At 38.3% G+C, this 23,157-nt stretch overlaps 1 protein-coding gene across 6 annotated transcripts; it reads right to left on the minus strand.

Annotated features, from left to right (window-relative positions):
- Positions 1-418: 418 nt before the first annotated feature.
- On the minus strand, positions 419-23,035 carry VPS39 (VPS39 subunit of HOPS complex). Of its 6 annotated transcripts, none has more exons than XM_015631653.3 (25): positions 21,520-23,023; positions 20,760-20,786; positions 20,251-20,315; positions 19,472-19,514; positions 18,386-18,480; positions 17,081-17,179; positions 16,309-16,401; positions 14,662-14,845; positions 14,021-14,141; positions 13,518-13,638; positions 12,629-12,758; positions 11,317-11,459; positions 10,319-10,462; positions 9,586-9,727; positions 9,237-9,323; positions 8,402-8,475; positions 7,719-7,817; positions 7,346-7,463; positions 6,731-6,859; positions 6,165-6,267; positions 5,221-5,266; positions 4,732-4,881; positions 4,454-4,588; positions 3,816-3,907; positions 419-2,560 (listed from the first exon to the last, which is right to left on the minus strand). In XM_015631653.3, exons 2-25 carry the CDS (start codon positions 20,776-20,778, stop codon positions 2,485-2,487), a joined length of 2,508 nt encoding a protein of 835 aa, XP_015487139.1. In that variant the 5' UTR covers positions 20,779-20,786; positions 21,520-23,023; the 3' UTR covers positions 419-2,484. The 6 variants fall into 6 exon arrangements, 4 of the variants coding, with proteins under 4 accessions (XP_015487139.1, XP_033370782.1, XP_033370783.1 ...); XM_015631655.3 differs by lacking the exon at positions 419-2,560 and adding an exon at positions 2,720-3,087 and having other exon boundaries at positions 21,520-23,034; XR_004497734.1 differs by lacking the exon at positions 419-2,560 and adding an exon at positions 4,005-4,220 and having other exon boundaries at positions 21,520-23,035.
- Between the last annotated feature and the right edge of the window lie 122 nt (positions 23,036-23,157).

Consider the following 23,157-nt stretch of genomic DNA (forward strand, 5'->3'; position numbering starts at 1 on the left):
CTGTGAATCTAAATATTTCCGAATTTGGCCACACAGAGCTCAACATCCCTTCCAAGCACAAATAGCGTATCACCACTTAAAAAAAAAATTGTCAGTAATTTTAGTGTTCTCTAGTAAATACATATTTAATGGTATAATGGTGTAAGACCTGTAAAACATTATTCAAAGAGGTAATACAAAAGTGTTTTTAGTACGATTTTGAGGACATTCACAAGCATGTATAAAGTTGTAGATTTAAAAACCTACATTGAGAATTGATGACATGGCCACACTTGATTTACAGATACTAAAGCAAGAGGGATACTGAGATACTGCATTGGGTCTGACTTCCAGGAGAAAATGAGGTCTGATATACAAATAAAAAATAAAATCTACATCAGCCCAGAGAAGCTTAACTGCACAATGACTGAAACACACACTGGTTCACAATATTTATTACAACCTATTGCTTTAGATAAACCTGCTGTATGGTTAGTAAACCCAAAGCACATTATATGAACCAACAAAAAAAACCAAAAAACAAGTACAGCACAAATCACATCTCTGTAAAAGGTAAGCAGGGGAGATGAACAGAGGCACAACTTTAGTCTTGTAAGTAAGAGCACAATGAAGATCCTGGTAACAGACAATGAAGGTAAATTAAAATCATACTACCAGTACTAAACATAAGTAAAAATCAGATTAGCATTGTTATATCTGTATACAAAGAATGAAGGGTCTTTTTAAAACACCCTCTCTTCATTCTCTATGACCTGTAAACACAACTCTCCCAAACCATCTTCCCTCTGTACCTGAACTAGTATATAAAGATCTATACAGAATGTGCAAATCTAGTGTAAGTATTTTTAGGCTCTCTTCTTCAAACAGAAGAAATACAAGTTGAAAAACATTAACACCACAGATCCCTTCTATCCAGCTTCTGCAGAAAGACTTCAGTAGCAGTACTGCCCAAGACATTCAAGCAAAACACTGGACTGAGAAATCCAGAAGAATGCATGAGCAATAAATACAAACACATAACAGCAAGGAAAAAACAGTTATCAAGAGAAACTATTAACACTGGCAATGAAAGTGAATTAGGACTCTTGTCAGCCTGTAGCAGATCTGTTCCTAAAGAACACTCACATGATTGAAGTAAACCTATGTTAACTCAGGTTCAGCTACACTTCAGGCAGGCAAGATTTATTCATCAGCTTGCTCTAAGATGTATCTGCTAGTTACATGTCATGCTCCACACTACTTAATAATGACTTGTTTTTACATATTGCTAGACCAGGATATTGGAAGTCAAACAGCCACTCTTTTGGGTTATTCGCTACTCCTGCCTTTTCAATCCCACTCCACAGATCCCTTCTGCAACAAACATTTTATCCCTCATATACAAATCTGCTACTAATTAATGTTTCTGAAAAAATAAGTTAGACAAAATATTTACAGCGTAGAGTGAGTACGGTACAATTTAGTTCTTGTGTTAAGACTTGTGGCCCAAGAGTAATTAAAGAACAGTACCAGCCTGAGCAGAATGCAGTTCTAGAGCATTTAAAATACACGGATGTTGCAACAGTTTGGATTTTACTTCAGTGTTGGAAAGTGAACCAGAGACTAAAGAATTTATATACAAAAGTCTCTAGCATAGTCCAGAAGTTCAAGCAGTAACTAGAGTTCACTCCTTCCAGAAATTGCTTTACAGGGCTGCTAATTCCTTTGAGTGCAGATGTGAGCTTCTTTAAATAGTCTCCGAGCTTCCACTTGTGCTAAGAGGGAACACAGTCAGTGCAAACAACACACAAGTTAATTCCGTTTATAGCTGTCAAACTAAAACAAAAAAGGAAAAAAAGCGCTTAGTGGCATCTAACATTCGTCTGACTATCTTCTGTGAAACAACTTACCAGAAGGTCAGGCAAAAACACTGTATTATCAATAGAGAGTCCTTTGGCCAGCACTTAAACCATTTCTGCTGCTGAGATAAAAGTTACACTTGCTATGTCTAGACACAGACACAGAAGCCTCCTGTATGACAAACACCTGGTGATCTCCATGCAACGCTGATACAGCTGCAAAGACTTCGAGGGAATTTTCTTTTTTTGAATAATTACTTGCATACAAGGCCAAATCACAACATTTCCACCCTAATAAAGTATGTTTTATTGTAAAACTTGATTTGTGGTGAATGTCCAACAGTTGTCTAACAGTTCATTTGCAAGACTGGAGTGTATTACAAAACTCACTACAAAAATCAGTTTCGATCCTTCATCTGAGGACTGAGAGGTTCAGTGTGGTTGCCAGCACAGTAACAACATGGTTAAAGTCATTTCCTAGTACATAAATATTGCTGGGTAGGTACAGTCAGTCCATAGATATAAATGACTTCCACCCAGTGTAAGAGAACGTAGCAACAAGCCTCAAAAATCATAGACACATGAACTTCTTTAGTCATCAGTACTGAATTTCATATGAATGTTGAGATTATTGACCATGACAAGGTCAGGTGTCCAGTGTATTGACTTCTTTGGAGCAGAAATAATGCACGACTATTGCATTAGGGTATCGAGCAAATGCACTGTAAAGAGAGCAAAACACAAACATCAGCTGTTTTAAGACAGTTTTTCATATTCAAATAAGAGCATGCAAGTTGGGCAGAATCAAAGAGAAACACGTGATATAGTGACACTTTTTTAAGCAATAGCCTGAACATATAAAAGAGAAAACAGACAAAATATTCTGTGGATTTTTGTAAGAGGTTTATTTGGAGATTTTAAAAAAATCTATCTTCATTTCTGTAGGCACACTTTACTTGGAAGTCACTGAGAACAAGTTAAGGACATGCTTGCCCTTCAAAAATCTTGCTGAACTTAAGAGCACTAGAAAAATTCTAGACAACCAAAACAATATTGCATATGCAAATTTCAATTCTGATGTTACATGCTGCATACTAAGAGAAAAAAATGTAATGTGTATCAATATTTAGACTGATGTTTATTAAAATGTCTGGGGAAAAGAACATTTCCCTGTCATTGTTAATGCTACTGATATCTCAGAAGGGCTCCCATCAAGAAGAAAATAATGACTAAGTCATGTAGCATTTTCCTGTGGTTGAAAGACAAAAAAAAATTAAGTGCAAATAAATTTGCATTCTAAATTCACACAAAATTAGCTACCAGGAATGGTAGCAGAAAAATTCACAGATTCACAGAATATTCTGAGTTGGAAGGGATGCACAAGGATAAGAGTCCAACTCTTAAGTAAATGGCCAGTACAGTGATCAAACCCACAACCCTGGTGTTATCAACACCATGTTCTTACTAACTGAGCTCATCTCATCAAGTAAACTAGTTCTACTTTTAAACATCCTATTGCATGTAGGCTACAAAACATACATCAGTCAGGGAGCCATAAAACCATCAGATATAGAAAATGACATATGTATCTTAGCTTAAAATTCTTTTTATCATTCTCCTCAATTCTAATTAAGAAGGTTCTTAGAAAGGCAGTGTTCTTACAAAGCTTTCAAAATTCATTATGAGGACCGATCTTATGCCTTCTAGAGTTCTGAAGTAAGAACTCTTGGGAGTTTCTGAAGGGATTTTATACTCCTTTGTTGAAAGAAGGGTTAAACTCCTGCAGCAAATTCACTGACCATAGCTTTAAAGTATTCCTAACCATCCAGCTAATGAATGTAATTTGTAATTCAACCACTCTTCAAATGGCTCCCTCATACTGCTGTTCTCTCTGGCAGTATATACATTCAGTTTTCCAGCATTCTTAGTTTAAGTGTACCAGATGAATATTTGATTCAGTTCACCCAGTTCTCTCACCTGTTACCTATCTTCTTTTTACAAACAGTGCACACCTTCTCCTCTGTAATAATGCACTTCACTTGCTGATGCAAGATCCGCTCCTCCTGGACCTAAAGAAAGACAAAAAACCCAAGCTGCTCAAAAAGCAGTCTGATGAAACTGCAAACCATCACAATGTTTAACTGCCAGTGGCTGTATCTACATTACCAAAATGTGGAGCACAGAAGAAGCAGGTCTGTGGAGCAGAGCAGGTGGTATTGAACACCCAAAGCCCACACTCTATGAATTGCAGGGTTTTACATTCACCTTGGTCCACAGCCTAAGGCATTCAGCCACTAAAGGGGTGTTAAGGTGAACAATTGAACTGCTTCCTCTGGTTCACTTCATTTGAAAGAAATCCAGTCCAAGCTGCCTGAAATGATTCTGCAGTGCACACCACAGCACAGTGAGCAAAGACAAACACCTCATCCAAACTAAAATGAATGTACACACCATCTCCAGCAAAAAGGATGCTCAAGCTACATGATTCCTATTTAATTTCAGGTGCATTACAGCACCCTCTAGAGGACACACATCCCCTATAAGAAACAGAAAATTTCAGTATTGAATGTATTTCAAAACATTATTCCAATAAATAACAGGTGGTGGATGCTTACCCTCAGAAACTCTGCATGGAGAAGATTCTTGAGCACTTGATTAAATCTTTTCTTCTGAGCATTTTCTTCAAGTACTTTCTCTAAGAAGATGCGAATCTCACTAATCTGTGTATTTGCTGGGAGCAGGTTTATTGCCTGGAACAAAGGTAGAAAAAGTTAACAAGGAACAGAGACCAAAACAGAATAGAAATTGACACAATCCATTCACCTGCCTACTCCAGTACCTTCTGTAATCTCCTGCTAACAGCACAAACTGAGTACTTACAGGTCCAGCTTACCTTAGTGGTATCCAGTTTGCTGTGGTGCAGCTCCAAAACCTGCAGAGCAGCCTGCAGATTGGCTTGAGGCTCCAGCACCTCCATCTTGATCGGTCCCAGGCAATGAACACTGGGTGGGGAGAGATACATGCGGAGCAGGGACAGATACACCTGTAGCACATAAAAGGGAAGTTCTAAAACTGCTGCACATATCCACAATTGACAGTGCCGGTAAAACCCAGCAATGGCACCAAGTTGCACCCATGCCATCCAAAATTCCAAACTTCCCATTTAAACAGCTCTTAATATAGGCTCAAACCCAATGGTAGAGTAACATTACCAACAAAAAAATCCCCATAATTATCAAGTAATTCCTAAATTCCAAGAGATTATACATGGGCTCCTTACACTACACAAATCCTGAAAAAGTTTATACAGTGCAAGAACTTTCAAGTCTTGAACAAGGTATGAATAGCCTTCTACTTCCTTACTGAACAAGAAGCTACTTACATCTTTGTTGCCATCTTTGTTTCTGTCATAATGTTTATGGCAGTAGCTAGAAGAATGAACAGAGAAGAATCATATCAAATACAAAAACAGTCATAGGACCCAAAGAATCAATTTACAGAAATTAACATTTAAATGCTCTGACTACTGAAGTCATCCAAGTTAGGAGATTTACTTTGCACCACAGTGCTGAGAGAAACAGGGTTTTGTGCAAGTCTCCCACTTCCAATCAACTCAAAAAGCCTTAACGCAGAAGCCAAATTTAATTCAGCTGTATAAGAAAAAGTTATCTTCAATCAACGTATCACAGCATAAAAACCTATGTGTAGATATATCTAATTAGTGTATCAGAAAAAGAAGCTGTTCATTAGTGTACACTGCATACCACGGCTGAATGCCCTCTAAAAAGCATTTGCTGAAAATAGCTTTAAAAGCAACCATGTTGAACAGGCCCCAGTGTTCAGATACAACTGCCAGTGCTGGGTAATTCTATTTTCACATGAGCATTTTACCTGAGTACTTCTGATTCACTCAGGAGGCTCCCTGGCACAAAACACATAGAAAAATGCTTTATCTTTACCAAAGAGGATTATTTTTAATGTGGGCTAGTGAAAATCTCTTCAAAGAGAAAGAAAGCAAAACAACACTCAAGATCAAACTAAGGACGGGTGGAAAGTAAAACTCATTCATGATGTTCATATTGTTCTAAAGCACCACGACAGAAGAGAATGAAAAGACAAACCTCAAGGGACAGCAGCAGTATCTGTAATAAACACACACCTAGAACAGCTTTAAGATCAATAAAATATGAAAACCCAGAAGATTCTGAAGACTTACAGTGTTCATGCTCCACATATAGCAATATTTCATTACACATCCTATCCATACAGCAGTCAGCAAAATAAGCCTTGCAAAAATGAAAAAATATGAAATAAAGAAATCCTTACTTTTCAGCCATGTTGGTGTCCTTCAAAATATGAACATAAATAAACAGAGCTTGCTCATGCTTCCCCATACGACCCAAGAGCAGAGCACGTTCTTCTAGGAGACCTAGTGATAGCATGAAGGATTAAATCAATAGCTACACAGAGAAATGACAAAATTAGTGACCAGACTAACAGAAGGAATTACTAATCTGTGTTCCAGGTACACTTTAAGTCACACTGACACTATAAGCCCACATTTCACAGCCATCTCAGAAACTTACTGTGAATTCATAAGTAACCTTAAGAAACAACAACCTTCAGATCTACTGAGTAATTCGGGCTCATCAAAAAGTCAGGCTATATAGCTGGGAGATGCCACAAGGTTATAGGGCAACAGTTACAGGAGTCCTGCAGAGCCTGGTAAACCAAACTGTGCCAGCAAAAGCAGAGTTCATAAACACACTAGTAGCCTGCAACTAGAGATAAGTCATCTTCTCTATTTCTAGTTACCATGATTCTGTGATAAGTGAAGTTGTTTTGCTGCACAATGAAATAAGGTTTAATTAACCTATGGACACAGAACTCACCATCAAAAGGGAAGTCACTAATAAGTCGACTAGGTTCATACCAGCTAGACTTCTCCAAAAAAAGCAGCAGCTTTTTCCGGTAATCCCCCAAATCTCCTCCTTCCTCCCCAGCAGGCACCGGAGCTCTATCTATATGAAATGAAACAACATAAGCTAAATTATTACAACTATTTCACTACAATAGTACACAGAAGATGATAAATAAATCATTATGAAAAGGAACTAAATGGCGTTGTTTACATGGTGTGGTGCTGTTATATGGGTTGGGACTCGCATGTGCCTGCCAACATAACATCAACTCCTAAAAACACATCAAGTGGCTACTTAAAGCAGTACTAAAATTATTCAAAACCCTTCCCTACCCTTAACATGCAGAAGTCAGGGAGCAGTAGGTGCCATTCCACTTAATTATGAACAAAGTGTTGCTTGATCCCTTAAGATCTCTTGAGAGGGAATAAACTGGACTACCCACAACTTTTGTTTTCCAGTTCCGTCCATCACTTAGGTACCTTATGCTGGATGTCAACAGGGAAGGCTCACAACAATATGGAAAATGAAGGCTCCCCTGTGCTGTCCCACAGCCCTGGTCCTCCCACCAGAAAAGGCTAAACATACCTGCAGGGAAAGAACTGAGATACTCTTTCATTAAACCCTGCACTTTCTCACAGTACAGCTGGATCAGACAGTTGTGAAAGTCCGCACCGGTTTCTTCCCAGACATGAATGATGTGTTCCTGTAAACACATGTTAAGGCTCAGCTGTAGACACTTCCTCTGGGAAGTAGCTCTTTATAAGCAACAGTTCCATGCTTGCCTTTACCAAGCTTGACTTTGGAATTTTGTGTATTTTAATTATGTTTTCTTTACACAACTTATGGCACAGCTAGCACTGTGTGAGACAGCATCAGGCTCCAACTCCCAGAGAACTAAAATCTTACAGGTACATTTTGTACTGAAGGTAAAATACACTAGTAGAAATTGAGTTCTTACCAGGTAAGGAATAGTCAAGCTTTTAAAATTTTCTATCAAGAAACTGAGCACTTTGTCTCGTGGCAAAGCTTCCACTTCAGGGAGGTCTTCTGTAAATATCTGTTAAATTAAATTTTATTCAGATTGGTGATTTTCCTTTTTAAGTGCCACAGTATATTTCTTTCCTGAGGCTCTGAAGCCCAGCATATCATCATGTGTCCAAAGAGTAAGCACAAGAAGTATTAATAAAAATCTGAGCAGCTTATTCAGGCACTGAATAACTCAGAAGTTATTTCACATCAGAAAAGATTCACAAATATCCTAACTTCTGTCCTAGTGAACAAATCTCCTCTCATATAGTCCAACATCTCCCAAATACAGGGAGTCAATTTTATAGGCAAGTCAATGTATGACATTTAAATACTCAGGCTCTTGTGCAAAAGTGTGACATGAATAACATGAAATGCTGTATCAAAGGTTCCTAGCTATTTATTATAAGGTGCTCCAAGAATGGAAAAGCATAAGAAAAAGTGAAAGATTTACATACTTTATCTACTGCTAAAATTTGCACAGCATTGAACACAGAAAATACAAATTATGTATTTAATTTGATTTAGCATTGATCAGCTTTTTACAATGAGTTATCCCAATTCCATATACTCCACTAAGAATGTCAACAAGGTAACTCTTTCAACCACACTTACCTTCAGTCCATCTTCAGGAAAATCTCTTAGCACCCAGACAGAGTAGGAAAATACCAAGTGCAAGTTCTCTGTGCCTGGAATACAAAAAGCAGCAGTCTCAATGTTAAAATCCTAAATATCTATCTATTCACAACACAAGCAGATGCTTTCAGAGCCAGCAAAGCTTAATTTACATGAAGAATCCAGTTGCTGCTCAAGTCAAGCAAATCACTTCCAAAAGCCGCAGTTTCATTGCTTCAGAAACATGATTTCAAACAGAAACAAAAATTAACTCAAATACTAAGTATCACCAAATGTAAAGAATTCAGCCCAAAACCAAGATTGGTTGCCTTAATCACATTCCAAGTCTTCCTTTTCAACTCGTTTTTATTAGGGTAGAGAGGCAGCAAACTTTTCACTTGTGTAACTTCCTTCAGTTCATTTCCAGTCAGTCTAATGACTTCTACAGCAAATGGTCAAATACTTTATAATGAGCAGTAAGGCATCATAGTACTGAAGTAACTGGCATAGAAACTACATGACAGGGAACAGCTTCTGAGTTTTTAACAAAATGTAGAAAAGAAAGGAAGAAAATTCAAATTACTATGGCCCATTTTCTCCCAGTAGATATTTTAATCAGAAATAAGGAACATTTTCCAATAAGATATTTAAGTTTCAACAAAACTTGAATCCCTTGAGTGAATACTTGAAGGCTGCATTATGCAAGAAGCCAAACAAGGTAACAAGGATACCCCTTCAGCTTGATAGACTCCAGAAAGCTGCCAAACAGTAGAACAACCACTAAGCAAAACAAGAATAAAAACCTCACAAAAACACTGCTCTTCTTCACACTCACCCAAATGCTGCAGATATTGCACTGTCCTCTCATGACCCTTCAAAGGTGAGTTGGCTTTCTTTGACTGATCCACCAGTACCTGTAATGCTTTCAAAACAAAAGAAGTAAATTCCTTTGTAACTGCTAGTTCCAACATGAACCACAAAAAAATTGCATTTTTCCTGTCATGCTACTGAAGACAAAAAGTTTTTTTTGAACATACAGACCAAACTGTAACAGGAAAATAGACAGATTTAATCACAAGATAGTGATTAAACAGCCTCTTCAGAATACTGCCTGCTCACTGAAGTCAAAACACAACATAAAGAACATGTTTCTACTCCTTCTCCTCTCCCAACCTCATACTTACCTTTCTCATGCAGACCTTTTTTCTCATACAGTATTATCAGCTCACTGTATTTGTGTGCCTTCTTTAGTACATGCTCACTCTCCTCAATATGGCAGTGATTGTTCTCCAGACGTAGCAGCGGTGCCACCAGTGCTACATTTGTCTGCAAGCAAAAAAGCAGCACTTAAACTTCCCTGGAAGTGCACCTTCTAAGTGTACAGTACGAAACACAAGCTGGAAGTTGGGGCAGGGGAGGAAGGAAACCTCCATAAAAAAAGAAAAGTAAGAACATAAGACATAAGAAAAGTAAGAACAGTTATGATAGTTCAACATCTTACAGCAAGGTCCATGTTAATTTCCATAATATTGAGGACAGAAGGAAAACAACAAATCAAAGCTACTCCCCTTCAATAGCAAGGCTTTGAAAAACATCTTAACAGCCAAGATTGTACTTTCCTGCCTTTAACAGTATAAGGCAATAAAGGCATTCATTAGACCTTCAAAATACACAGCCACAGCCACTTTCTTTTGACAGAGACAGCAACCAGGAACAGACACATCTGCCTCACTCCTTGAAACTGCTTCCTGACCAGTGAGGAAACTAGTTAAGATTTTACACATCACTTTGATATCAAAGACAGACAGTTGTGTGAGAATTTCTAAAGTAGCTCCTTATCCTCCCATCTTAAATGTTTCAGTCTCAAATTCCAACAGAGCTCCTGTGGCAAAGCCTCTATGTCAGACAGAAACTTACATGCAGGTAACACTTTAACAGGGTGGTATCAATGATTTGTAGCAGCTTCTTTTTGGATTTGATCGTGGGTGTTCCTTCCATGAGGGGTGAGGTACTGGACTGATGATCAGAATCATTCAGCTTCTTCACTAGCTGACTCCTTTTCTGCAGGACATCAAATAACATTTTAACAAGGAAAGGCCATGGATTTCTACAACTCACCTCAGCGGCTCTATAACGCACCAACTACAAAGACTAAATTCAACCTATTTAATACCTTGTTTAAATTAATTGTTTCCCAAATAATTTTATTATCACTAACTATTCAACACAAACTTTACAACCATATTCACATGTGTAGATATTTGTTTTGTATATTTATAGTTATGCAAAATATGCAGAGTCTTGAGAAAACTGTCAGAAGGAAATTCTGTTAACCTTAACAGACATTTTAGAGAAGTCAGTAAATATTTAAAACATTTGGAAAACAATTTAGATTTTGTACAGCTAGGCATAAAACCTATCCTCCTTCAGCCACGATCTTCCTTTTACTCTAATAAAGATGGCAACCAAACAATTCAGGTTCTAGTTACGACAAAATAAAGAGGGCAGGAACTTGTCCATTATTTCCCATTCTACCTTTTATGCAGGCCCTCAATCTATCTCCTGGATAGAGTGCCCTTAATAATCATCATCAAGCAAAACAAAAAAATTAAGTGCTCAAATCCTCTTCAGAAGGATACTAGAAATAAAATACTGGACTTGTATTCAGATCCAGTCCATAAGGAAATTTTGTCCAGTCACACGTGATGTTTTCCACATATCTGTGGGGTATCTCACATGTTCCACTTCCCCTGCTCACTCAGGAGCTGCTGCCATATTTTCCAGCCATGAAGACCTCCCATTAAGGCTAGCATGACAGAGCTGGAAGTGTACTGCTCCCTGCACATCAAAGTTAACCAACAAAGCACGCTAGAACTGAATAACCCTGCTCTGAAACCAGGTAGAGGAGCACTCACTTGAGTTAGGTAGTCTATCAGAGCTAAATGTGCCTTCTCCAGCTCTGCCCCAGAGAGCCCTGGGAGGGGGTTGGGATATTGTAGCTGCTTCCTGTAATCTGTGGGCAGGAGGTCCGGATACAGACCCATCACATGAGTGGGATCTATGCAAAAAATAACTGGTATTAGTAACCATTCACATTATTTTGCTAACTTAGAGCAAGTTTATCTAACAGAGCAGTCTGTAGTCAACTTGTACATCCACAAGGTTCTAGAGCCTAAACAAAATTTGCTCATTACAGAAAAGAAGCTATATCAATGCAAAAGGAGCAAGAGTAAAACATGTTTAAAAATCCAGGCACAGGAATTTCCAACCTCTGCACTTGGCACACTTGGAGGACAAGCCATTATGACAATCTAACTACTCTTCTTGCAGAATCCTAGCATTAACCACTCTGACAGTAAGACAGGATTTCTAGGAACAAGCAGTGTTTAAGAGATTTACTGTGCTTTTGAAACAAGAACTAAATAGTACCATCTGTAACTAACACACCTGTTTTCACAGAGTTTAAGCAAATTTAAAATTACTATCCTGTAATTCAAGCTTGAAATACTTTGAGTTCTCAGTCCTTGTCTTTCACTGTAGGTGTTCAAAGTAAAAAATATTTAAGTGTCATGAAAATAAGTTCTAGGTTTAAATGCACATGAGAATTCTGTCACCAGTAAAAATAATCTCAGTCTGAAGCACAATTCTACAGTACAGTTCAGTCTTCAAGTATTCTTCCAATATCTCTAGTATGACTCAGAAGAACAGCATCAGAGACTACTGCGACTTCCAAAAGCACAGGAAAGTTTCCTGATTTCAGCATCTTGGCTAAACCACGGGTTAAGGGTCCAATGATTTTGCAAATCTACAGATGTTCCTTATTTTTTATTCCAAGCTACAAGCAGGCTTTTATGAGCTGCTGAAACATTCAGCTTCAAAGGGTTTGTGTACATGCTGTGCATGCTTTTAAAATACCCTAGAATACAAATATATTCTATAAAAAGTGCAAACTCCTGATTTAACTTGATTAATTGTAATTCATTAAATATTTAATTTTACTTAATTGTGTAATTAATTAACTTATTAATTAATTACCAGGTCCACCAAAAAAATAACTGAATAGCTACCCAAGCTATTTGCTCTTCACAGGGGACTGATCTGCACAAGATATCACTGTTTTAAACTAAAACAAAACAGAAAACAAACAAAAAAACCCCATAAAATAGCCAGTGAGCTTGATTTCATTCCTCCTAACTTAAGTGATTCAATGCCAACCCAAGCATTTACCTGTACCAAGCTTGGCAAAAACTTGCATGGATTCATCAAAACGCTTCTGGCAGAAAAGGTTGAAGGCAAAGAGGTTCTTTATGTGGTGAATTTGTTGTCGCTTCTCACTATCTGAATCATCTTTCATTTCCTGCATACATACAAATGAACAAACATTAAAAACTCTCTGGCCTCGTATATGAGAGAGAAACACCCTAGAGAATTAACAGGAGCATTATCCTGTGGAGACAGTAGGAAGAGAAAAGAAAATCTCTCAAAGTGAGTACTGATGGTGCCTGTCTATGCTTTTTGTGTCTCTGAGGTAACCTGGAAGGTCTGAAAGGTACCTCTGGTTACCTGTATAACTGCTCCGTCACAGCAAATGTCTCTTCACTCACTTGCCTTTTCAAATTTTTGTTTTCAAGTCAGCAATTCAAAATGCAATTAATTAAGGGGGGTTTTCCAAAAACCAAAACATCCTAACAGTATGAACAGTATAATTAAAGATACTGCATCAGTATCTCTAATAAATTACTGTTTCAGGAGTCATATTACCCAAAAAATGGTCACATGACAAAAGTCAACTCCAAACTACACTGTTCACACACAGTCTGAAGATTTTGAAGTCCTATTGACTTCAAAATCTAAAAGAAGGTGACCAGTTGAACAGCTAAGGGAGAGAATCTTTCATATAAAAGATGATTTCTCAAAATCTAAGCTACAACAATATGGAATAAAGACAGCACAGAACTAAAACTTCAGTTTAAAAAGTCTAGTTTACCAGTTTGTGCAAAGTTGTGGGGTTACGCTCACTGACCAATTAGCAGACTCACTACAGTTAAGCAGACAGCAAACATCCTTTTGTGTACTTCTGTACATCCACTGCAAACTCAAGTTTTTAAGTACTTACTGCCAACTGCAAAGCCAACTCAAACTGTTTGTCCTGCAGAAGCTGCTGGATCTGTGTGGCTATGGACACCGGAATAAGCCTCCAAACAAAATGATTACTTGCCACATATATGATGTTTGTGCTGTAAACAAGACAAAAAATGTCAGTTATTAAGTTTAAGTGCTGAGAAAGAAGCAATACCCTATCTTAAAAGAAAACAAATACAATAATACAAACATAGATCAACCCAAGAGCAACTGGAGCATTATTGCAAAGCAAAGGAAGATTATCTTCAGTGTCACAAATTCTTTAAGACCCTCAACTCTGTTCTTTCCTCCTCAAGGTATGGCCTCCACCCTTTCCAACATCTAGTGCTCCACCAATCTCCATAAAAAATCTACCGCACTGCTTCAATGCTACAACTTAAGGTGAGAGTTGGAAAAGCTGCTCTTCTCCCAGTTTTTCAGAGAGCTACATACAGCCAGCTAGCCTGACAACAGTGATAATGTGTTATATATGGATACCCTCCAGAGGTGATGAAGCGTGGCCTCTGCAGCTCGATGCTCTGCACCAGCAGCCGGGGTTCAAAAGTGCGGATCTCCACGTACCTTGGCAGAACAGCAATGATGTAGGGAGGCTGGTGTTCTATTCATGAAACAAGTGAAAAATATAAGTTGATTGTTCTCAAGCACTCCTTGAAACAAGCTGTGATTTAAGACTTCCCTTCAATTTTTCATCCCCTTGAAATGTGCCCCTTTTTCATGGTCAAAACAAAGCTCAGTGCCCGACTCTGACAGCAATTCGTTAACAGACTACTACCAAGCCTTTTGCTCATCCCTCAACAAAAGGAAATTCTGAGGCACCCAGGTGCCCACAACCAGTGTTTTAACATACTACCTTTCATTTCAAACCTTGTCCCTTTATAAAAGATATTGAATACACCTATTTGACAAGGAGACAGGCACACAGACCACAAGAAAAGAAGGCTAAGAAGCAAAAACAAACACATGAAGCCTTACTCAGAGTACAGCTTAGAATAGCATAGAAACTGTCACATTCCAAATCCAGCTGTTTTCAAAATACTGCAAACATAATAATTTTATCACATACACAAGAATAAAGAAGTAAATTTAAACAAAACCAAAAACAAGCTGCTACTTCTCACCCATGGCTATAGGAATATCTGTCCAGTTCAAGGCACACTTCTGAGTACAGACCCCTTCTTCATTAAGCACAACTGTTAGATCATCTTGGCCAACTGCAACTTTTCCATCTGCTACAGGAGCTACCAATGGTTCCAGCTGCTTCCCTGTGGGAAACAGTTCTTTGATGGATCCTTTTCCATCCACCTAGGGTAATAAAAAACATAAAAATAAATTTTAAAAAAAAAGTGGTTTGCAAAATAATCTTTTGTTCAAAGCTGCATAAAACTAGAGCAAAAACCCCTAGAGGAATTTTGCAACCCAGGCTAATCACTAATAGGGTAAGTGCAAATTTAGGAAAATCAAAAAAAAATTCTGCATATATATCATTCTGAAATAAAAAAAGTATTACTTTTATGTCTGAGATGATGATAGTAGCTGAGCACATCATTCACACCAGTTTATAAAATGAATAATAGTACAACAGTAAAATCAGCTGAAGTGTCCAAACACTTCATTTAGGCTAAAACTTTTAACAAAGTTTTAGTCTGCCACGAGTGAACACTGTCACATAAAAACCAGCCTAACTAAAAGCCTAGAAATCTGCCTAGCCATTTTCCCCTGCCCTAACCACTCATTATTTTGGCCACATGCTACAGTGGGAACTGAACTCACACAAAAAATTGCTGCTTCATGAGCTGATATGAACCAAAACAGAGAATTCTTCTTCAACTCCAGCAATTTCCTGCTGCTTAACTTGCATTACACCTCAAGCATTTTATAAATCAACAGCTAGCCACCAGAAAACACCACCATAAAAACATGTGTGCTTTTCCTGCCTATTTAGTGAAATGAAGCTATTCAAGGACGGGTTAGCCAAGCAGCAGAGCCAACACACACGTGGACAGTTGGTCTCCACCCTGTTTGCTTCAGCAGCTGCACAACTACTCCTGTCACTAGAATGGCAGGAATCAACACCTAGGAGAGCACTGAAGAAAGGCACCCCTTCTTTTTGTGAGCAGCATCGCTTTCAAGTGACCGTAAAAATCATGTGCTGCTTTCCTTCAGACTACAGATCAGTGCTGCCACCCATGCATGTACATGTGTGGTGCACGTCATCTTCACCTTATTTTCCTCTAGTATCTGCAGAAGGCAATTGTAAAGGCAGAAAAAAGAATTAAACTATAGCTGTAAATGAAGTCTAAGTGGGAACTGTAATATTAAATTAACAGAGACTTTCAAACAAATTATTACAGTTCTGCTAGAGAATGGAAAATGAAAGAATGGTTAAGCTTCACTGTATGCCAGAGGAGTTATTCTTGTTCTCTTTGTCTTTTTAGAGATAATCTCATTTCTGAACACATTAAATAAAATTCAAACTGAGTTTACACAGACTATTGCTAAAACAAAATGTATCTTCTCCAATTCCTTTTTTCTGCAAGAGCTGCAAACACTGGTCTCAACAGCAGCAAACAGAAGATCATTTCCTGACAAAATACCAGTTTAGAAGGACAGGCCTAGCCTGCCCTTTCCAAAACCACAAATAGCAGAAGTACCAGATGCTGCTTTTCATAAACCTGTTAGCTAAATTCCTGAGCACAGGAGCAGCCTCTGTAGTGTCTACTGCTATCCAAATCTTCTTAAAACACTATTACACATCCCTGTCTTACCCGTATCAGGTAATAGTCCCTCTTGAAGCCTACACAGATGGAGTTTTCACACCAGGCCATAGATTTGGGTACATCAGGTACACTGAAGTCTCCCTGAAGAAAACAGGTTAAACTGGTTGTTATGAATGAAAAGTTAAAGTCAAATCTGGCAACACGGAGCGTAACAAACTCTTGTTGACACCACATTCCCCAGCACCTGTGCCCAGCATCCACTGCTCAAGGAATAGCAGTATTCAGCAAAAAGGCTAGACTCACATACAGTAAAGAGGTGTGCTCTGAGTTAGCTGCTAATTTTCTAGTAGAGCAGTGTAGCTGAAAAAGCCTCTACCCATTTCAATTAGTTACTTCTCATTCCAGTATTCACAACTGCAGCTCTCTACACTTGTCAGTAACTATCTTGTGACTTAATGATCTGCTCAAAAAACTTTGTGCAGAAGTGCACCCACTTCCATAATGTTCTTGCAAGGTATACATGCTCATACATTTCACTGACTTAAAAGCAAAGTACTTAAAAGTGTACTACAACCAGAACATTAAAATATAGGATGCAACCCTTACTTTAATTTTGACTTATGAAACTGTATTAATGCCATTAACTGATTTCAAACATTTCACTTCTATTTGCTGTTTTACTGTTAAATCTCTGCAGAACCAACCATCAATGCTGTGAAAGTCAGCAGTGCCTCTGAGTAACAGGGATTGCATGGCAAGCAGTAAAGAGCAATCACCCTCCCTGCAGAGATATCCTGGCTACAGAAAGAGCACAACTCACCTGCAGCTCATGGAACTCTCTGTCCTTCCAGAAATAAAGCTGTAGCTTCTTACGCACTGCCACACACATCCTCAGCACCTCTTCCCCTGTATCTGATTGCTGTGAAAACAGACAGGCCCTAACTCACAGGCACTCACAGAGAGGCAAGTAAGGTAGGACAAGACCAAAAGAAGCCTCTGCAGAAAGCAAAGCTGTCCAGTGAAGAGCAGCTTTGTTCATCCATGCCAGAAGGGCATTCCACAAAAAAAGGAAGCACGGGACGGGGAGGAGGGATGTGGCAGGATATTTAAAAATTAACTTTGACAGGGATTGTGACATCAAGGAAATCCAAAAAAATAAGAGCACCAAAGGCATACAGACACACACATAAACAGAAGATAAGTAGAAAGCTATCAGTCCAACCCTGAAACTCGAATAAACAGCTGAAACTCTATGCAGTATAGGAGAGGTGAGGAAATGGAACAACACAAAGAATGTGTTTAACTAAGAGATAAAACCATTAATAATCTAATATTCTAACCTGTTGGAAAAGTTTCTTGACAAAAAATACTGGGAAAGGTAAGTGCCTGGACAAACAAACAACAAGCCACTCTGCAATGGCCAGATGTAAAGGTGCTTTGAAAAACATTAGTTTTCATGTCTAGAAAACCCCAAGTACTTCCTAAAAAATATTTAACATTAAGCTCCCATGTGGCAAAAAGATAAAAAATTATGAGGAGCAGTAAACCATCTCTTCTGATGATGAAAAAGGTGCCTGAACAACATGGGCAGGCTAAGAAACTCACTTGAATACAAATGAGTCACCTAATAAACCAGAGCATATGAACAGAGAACTGCTACACCTTACAGAACCATTTTAGGGCTTGAATCTACCACAACTGCTTTAGGACTCCTTGGGTCAATAAAGAGAAACAAAAGTGTAAAAACCCAGTGACAGAGGGAAACCACAGTGAGCTAGCACACTGGCATTGCATGGAAAGAAAATGGCTTTTATATTTCATATTCAAAAAAGAACAGTCAAAGTTAGTATAGGACAAAAATGCTTTGAAGTCTTGTATGAAAAGTTCTGTATCAAAAGCTACAATCACAAAAGGCACAGGAAAATATCTTGTGAAGCAGAGTAAGAAAAAATAATTAAAAACTGTTGCCTTAAGCAAATGCAGTAGGTACTAATTTTAAAAAGCAATAGTATCCAAGAAATTTTCATCTAACGCAAAATAACAAACCTAGTCCATACAGCAACATAAAAAGGAATCCTTATTACAAACAGTAAGGACATCTGTGCAGCTGTATTCCTCCCCTTACCTGGAGATCACAAGTGAAGAGAGATGCACCTTTTGCCTTTGAAATTGTGGTGATTTGTTGAAATGTCAACAGGTCATGGACGTAAATGTTATTTTCTGTTTTAAACAAAATTCCAATTATTACTTAATATTTCATACATGTAGAATCATTGCTAATTCAAACAAGTTACCGTATTTTATGTTTATATAAAAAGAACTGGTGAAACTAAATACTGCAAGTAAGGAAAAGAAGTGTTTTCCCAAAAGTTAAAAAATGCTAAGGCACATACAAATACAATGAATGCAGAAAAGAAGACTAACATCAGCCTTGGTAAAAACCATAGGAAGGTACTGAGAACAAGTGCTAAGCAAGCAGAGGAAGGCAAATTGGAAGGAACAGCAAGAAGGCCACAACAGAGCAAGTTCAAGACGGAAGATTGCATAAACAAAGATCATTTTGAACTGGCTCCTGAAATTAGTGGAAAGTGAACAGTGAAGATGCAGGGTATTCTGGTCAAGTTTTTGTATGCATGAGGACACAAGCAGCAGAAATCTACACATGCTGGAGCTGGAAGAGCCAGGATTTGGAGATCATAAAGAAGGAAGTAGTAACATAAGCAAAAAACAACATTAGAAGATCACGAGTAAAAGAAAATTAGCCAGAGCCAAGCAAACTTAAAACTGCCACAAGGCAGTAAAAGATCACATCTGCATATAAAGTGAGTTTGCTACCACCAGTAAGCTTGGTACATCAAGCAGATTTGGTCAGAAGTTTTAGTCCCTATTGTACAGTGTACACACATACACATGCATGCACATAGTGTACATACAGATGCCAATACAAAACAATTATGTTTTACACAGACACTTGAGAGCATGCCTGTACTTCTTCAGTCCTAATCACAAATCAGCATTAATGCCTTGTTCTCCAAGCTGGCAAAGCTCTTTCTCAATCTATACTGCTTAATGCTTCCTCTGCAAAATGCAAAGCTAAGTTCTACACAGTGATTTCTCAATAACCAGACTACTATACAGGTGTGTGGAAAGAATACCACATTCAGACATAAAAAAGAGCTCATTAAATCTTAAAACAATTTTCTTCACTTACCTAGTAGACTGACCAAAATCTTAAATTGAGAAACAACGTGAATCTGAAAGGGAGAATGCTGTTAGCGACTCCCTTCATAAAGTAAAACTCCAATTGATTGTAGATTCTCTAAGAAAATCTCAAAATAATGAGAACAGCAAGGCAGTTTTCCACCTTCCTTTAGCTATTGCAACTCTTTTCAGTTACACTCACTTTTCACAAGCTGGCACATAGCACTTGCAACCCAAGCTGCTAGAAAAAGCTGTAACATTGGCATACATTAGCTGTAGCATCCTGAAAGAGGATCCATAATCTTTAAGGTGTTTTTCCTGGAATCAATGTAACCACTGAGCACAAATTCTCAAAAAAAAAGCAGCAAGACTGGCAAGTACTTCTACACTTCAAGTGGCATTACATTCCCATTCCTTTAGGATATCAGATGATATCATGATGATATATGATATATGATGAGAGTCAAACAATACATTACAGTCTGTTGATGTATTACCATCAGTTTTACAAATATGCTCAGTCAGAACAACAGAATACCTACTGCTAACAAAAGCCAGAAGTAAACCTGCAAGTTCCAATTCTTTGGTTTCTGATTTAGCAACCATCAAATCAAGCTTATTCCTGTTATGGGAGGAGTGGGAAAAAAACATCTGGCTGTTACACCTCTAAGAAAATCTATAACTTTGGGAAATTTTTTTGTTAAGCACAGCACAGACTGCAGATGTATATTTGGTATTTCATTTATTGGCTGAAAATTGTCCCCACATCAAGAAAATGATATTTCCTACCTGTTGAATCTTCTTTGAGAAGTTCTTATTTGATTTCTCTAGTGTCACTTCAAACCTATTGCAACCTGCCAAAAAGATTGAAGAGGGTATGTAAACTGAGGTTGCTCATGACTGTGAATATCTTACACTAAGTAAATTACAAGTAATTATGAAAGTAAACTTGGCCACTGGAAGAATGACACTTTAATGTATCTGTGCTAACTTTTAGATCACAGCTAAATGCATCAGAGGATCTTCTACACGGTCAGGTGAAAATGTAAATTACACCTCTTGTGCCCAGCTGAGGGCCTCAACAGTAGTTACATTTCTGCTTTGCCCAAGTTTTACATTACAAGCATTGTATTTAAGTAATTTGAAACCCAGAGATACAAAGACACCCATAAAGACTTTATACACACTAATCAAATATCACCGACTTAAATTGCTAGGGTGCACATCACTGCAAAATAGACAAGGAATAAACACTACACCACAAAAGTTGAAAAGGAGTTTTAGGGAGAAAGACTTACAGACACTTTCTGATGACATAACCTCTCCTGGCATTGATGCAAAAAAGGGGGGAGAAATTTACCATGTGAGATAAGACACTAGCAACTCAAGACTAGCATTTTCCCATTGTACAGACAACCTACAAGTTCCACAAAAATCAAGCTGAATTCAAATTAATATCTTGCCAAGAGCTGGATGAGCTTGGAAACTTACATTTTGTGTTTACTTTCTTGTGCCATCCTATCAAGTATTACTGGTTTCAATAACATCAGTTTCTACATAATAACAGGTAAAGTGAAATACAAACTTCTTTAGTGAAAATTGATTTTAACTAATCCAAAAATAGAATAGCTGTATTTGTGCCATTCCTAGAATAGAGTATGAGCACTTAGGACAGTGAAAGAGGCAGGGAAGGAGTAAATACCTGACAAAAGTAGTTAGTATTTATCCCTCTTTCCTAACCATGATGCTCATGGACCCACTGAATGTATTTGTTGTCTCACTAATCCAGTCATTAAAAGATGACACACATCAGAACTCTGGCAACTCGCACACTGTGCTGTTTTTACACATATTTGTATACAGTATTCATTAAAATTAGTCCCTTCCTATAAATTTAAGCACAGAGAAACCTGAAATAAAACATACTTTACATACATGACATTCTATATAGGAAAAAAATCAACAATCATACTTGTATTAAAATGACTACAGCCTCTAAAAGTGCAGGAAATAAAAATAACAATCAGCTTTTTTGTGCCATTCTTAAAATCAACTTACCTACATCCTTCTTGATCCTGTAGAGCAGAAGATGCCCTTGTTTGGTACCAACAAGGAGCCATTCCTCTACAAAGACAGGAGAAAAGGAATCTATTTAGTTCAACAACTACTATCCTTCAGAGCTGTGCTGGTTTTGGCTGGGGTAGAGTTAATTTTCTTCACAGGGCCTATTATAGGGCTATATTACATTTATCAGAACACTTGGAAGCTTGCTCCAAACACCAAAAAGGACTTTCTGTAATGACTACACAGGTCTCCTACCATCTCTCCAGTGGAAGTGCACAGAAGTAGCTTTAATTCTCAGGAGAGGACAACCAAAGATCAGGCAGTAAAACAGAGTAAAAAAGCCAGGCCATCACATTCCATCAGCTCATAGAAAAGTAAAGAAGCAAACCATTGCATCTTGTGTGCAATCTAAAGAGGCAATAAACTATTCTTCAGACATTATTATCCCTCAGAGAGGAACAGCGCTAGATAATGGGAAGTCCTGTCAGAAAGAAGAACAAGGAGTTTATGTGGGTTTGATTGTTAGTTTTTTTAAGACAGGTTTTTAAAATGTCTCTCTGAAATAGTCAGCTGTGTTTGGAAGGACAGTGGCAGCTTTGCTTAGGTGACATTTTGATTGGCTGGACAACCAAGAATCATTCCAGATTTATGGAAGAGGGCCTTTACATACAAACTCTATGGCATAGTTTCAGACTCTTCCTCTTTACAGCATTTACACAAAACAAAAAGCATGGAGTCTTATCAGGCTCATGAAATACAACTGAATTTTTTTCCCTCACTGACTATCATATAGGAACGCAGCATACGTGAATATTTCCTGCTACATCTAATAATTCCCCATGACCAATGAAATTTGCATTTCAATAAAATCTTATTTCCTGCAAGACCTTTCTCCTACTACTTGGTAGAAACATTGCAGACACATCTTTCTTATAAAAACCATACTGCTGTAAGTCTGTATGTTTAGGCTTTTTTTCCTAGGCCAGCAAAATAAATGCTTTCAAAGATGGAAAAGGATAAAAGCTGCAATGCAGGAATAAACTACCTCCACATCCTCTCCAGTACATAACTCCATCATAAACAATCCATGTGTAACAGAAGCATTACCATTCAGGATATAATTCTTAAAACAATTAATCGGGGTCACAATTCCATAGTGTGTGTAGCTTTGTAGACTGCGGGTTTTGCATGACGGTAGTACATCTGACGGCACCTGCTCACAGCTTTGAAAAGCCTTATCAAGCCTAATCATTAGGACAGCTGGTGCAGTCACCTGACCAAAATACTGACTCTCAAGTATGCCCAAAATTACAACCCACAGTTATATATCACTAACACGTGCAAACACATTCGAAATTTAAGATTTCAACACACCACCGGCCCTCCAAATTAAGTTTAAGTCAAAACATTAAGGAATGCTTTTTGAGCAAGAAAGTCGGCAGCCCTGGGAGCCCTGACAGCGTCCCCTCAGCCGGGCTGCGGCCAGGCCAGGGCGGGGAAGGGCAGGACAGCGGGGCCCGCACCCCCAGAGCGGAGCTCGGCATCGCTGGGACCCGGGCCACGGGGGGAGGCTCCCGGGCCACGGGGGGAGGCTCCCGGGCCACGGGGGGAGGCTCCCGGGCCACGGGGGGA

The sequence above is a fragment of the Parus major genome, chromosome 5, assembly GCF_001522545.3.
Source record: "Parus major isolate Abel chromosome 5, Parus_major1.1, whole genome shotgun sequence".
Taxonomy (NCBI): domain Eukaryota; kingdom Metazoa; phylum Chordata; class Aves; order Passeriformes; family Paridae; genus Parus; species Parus major.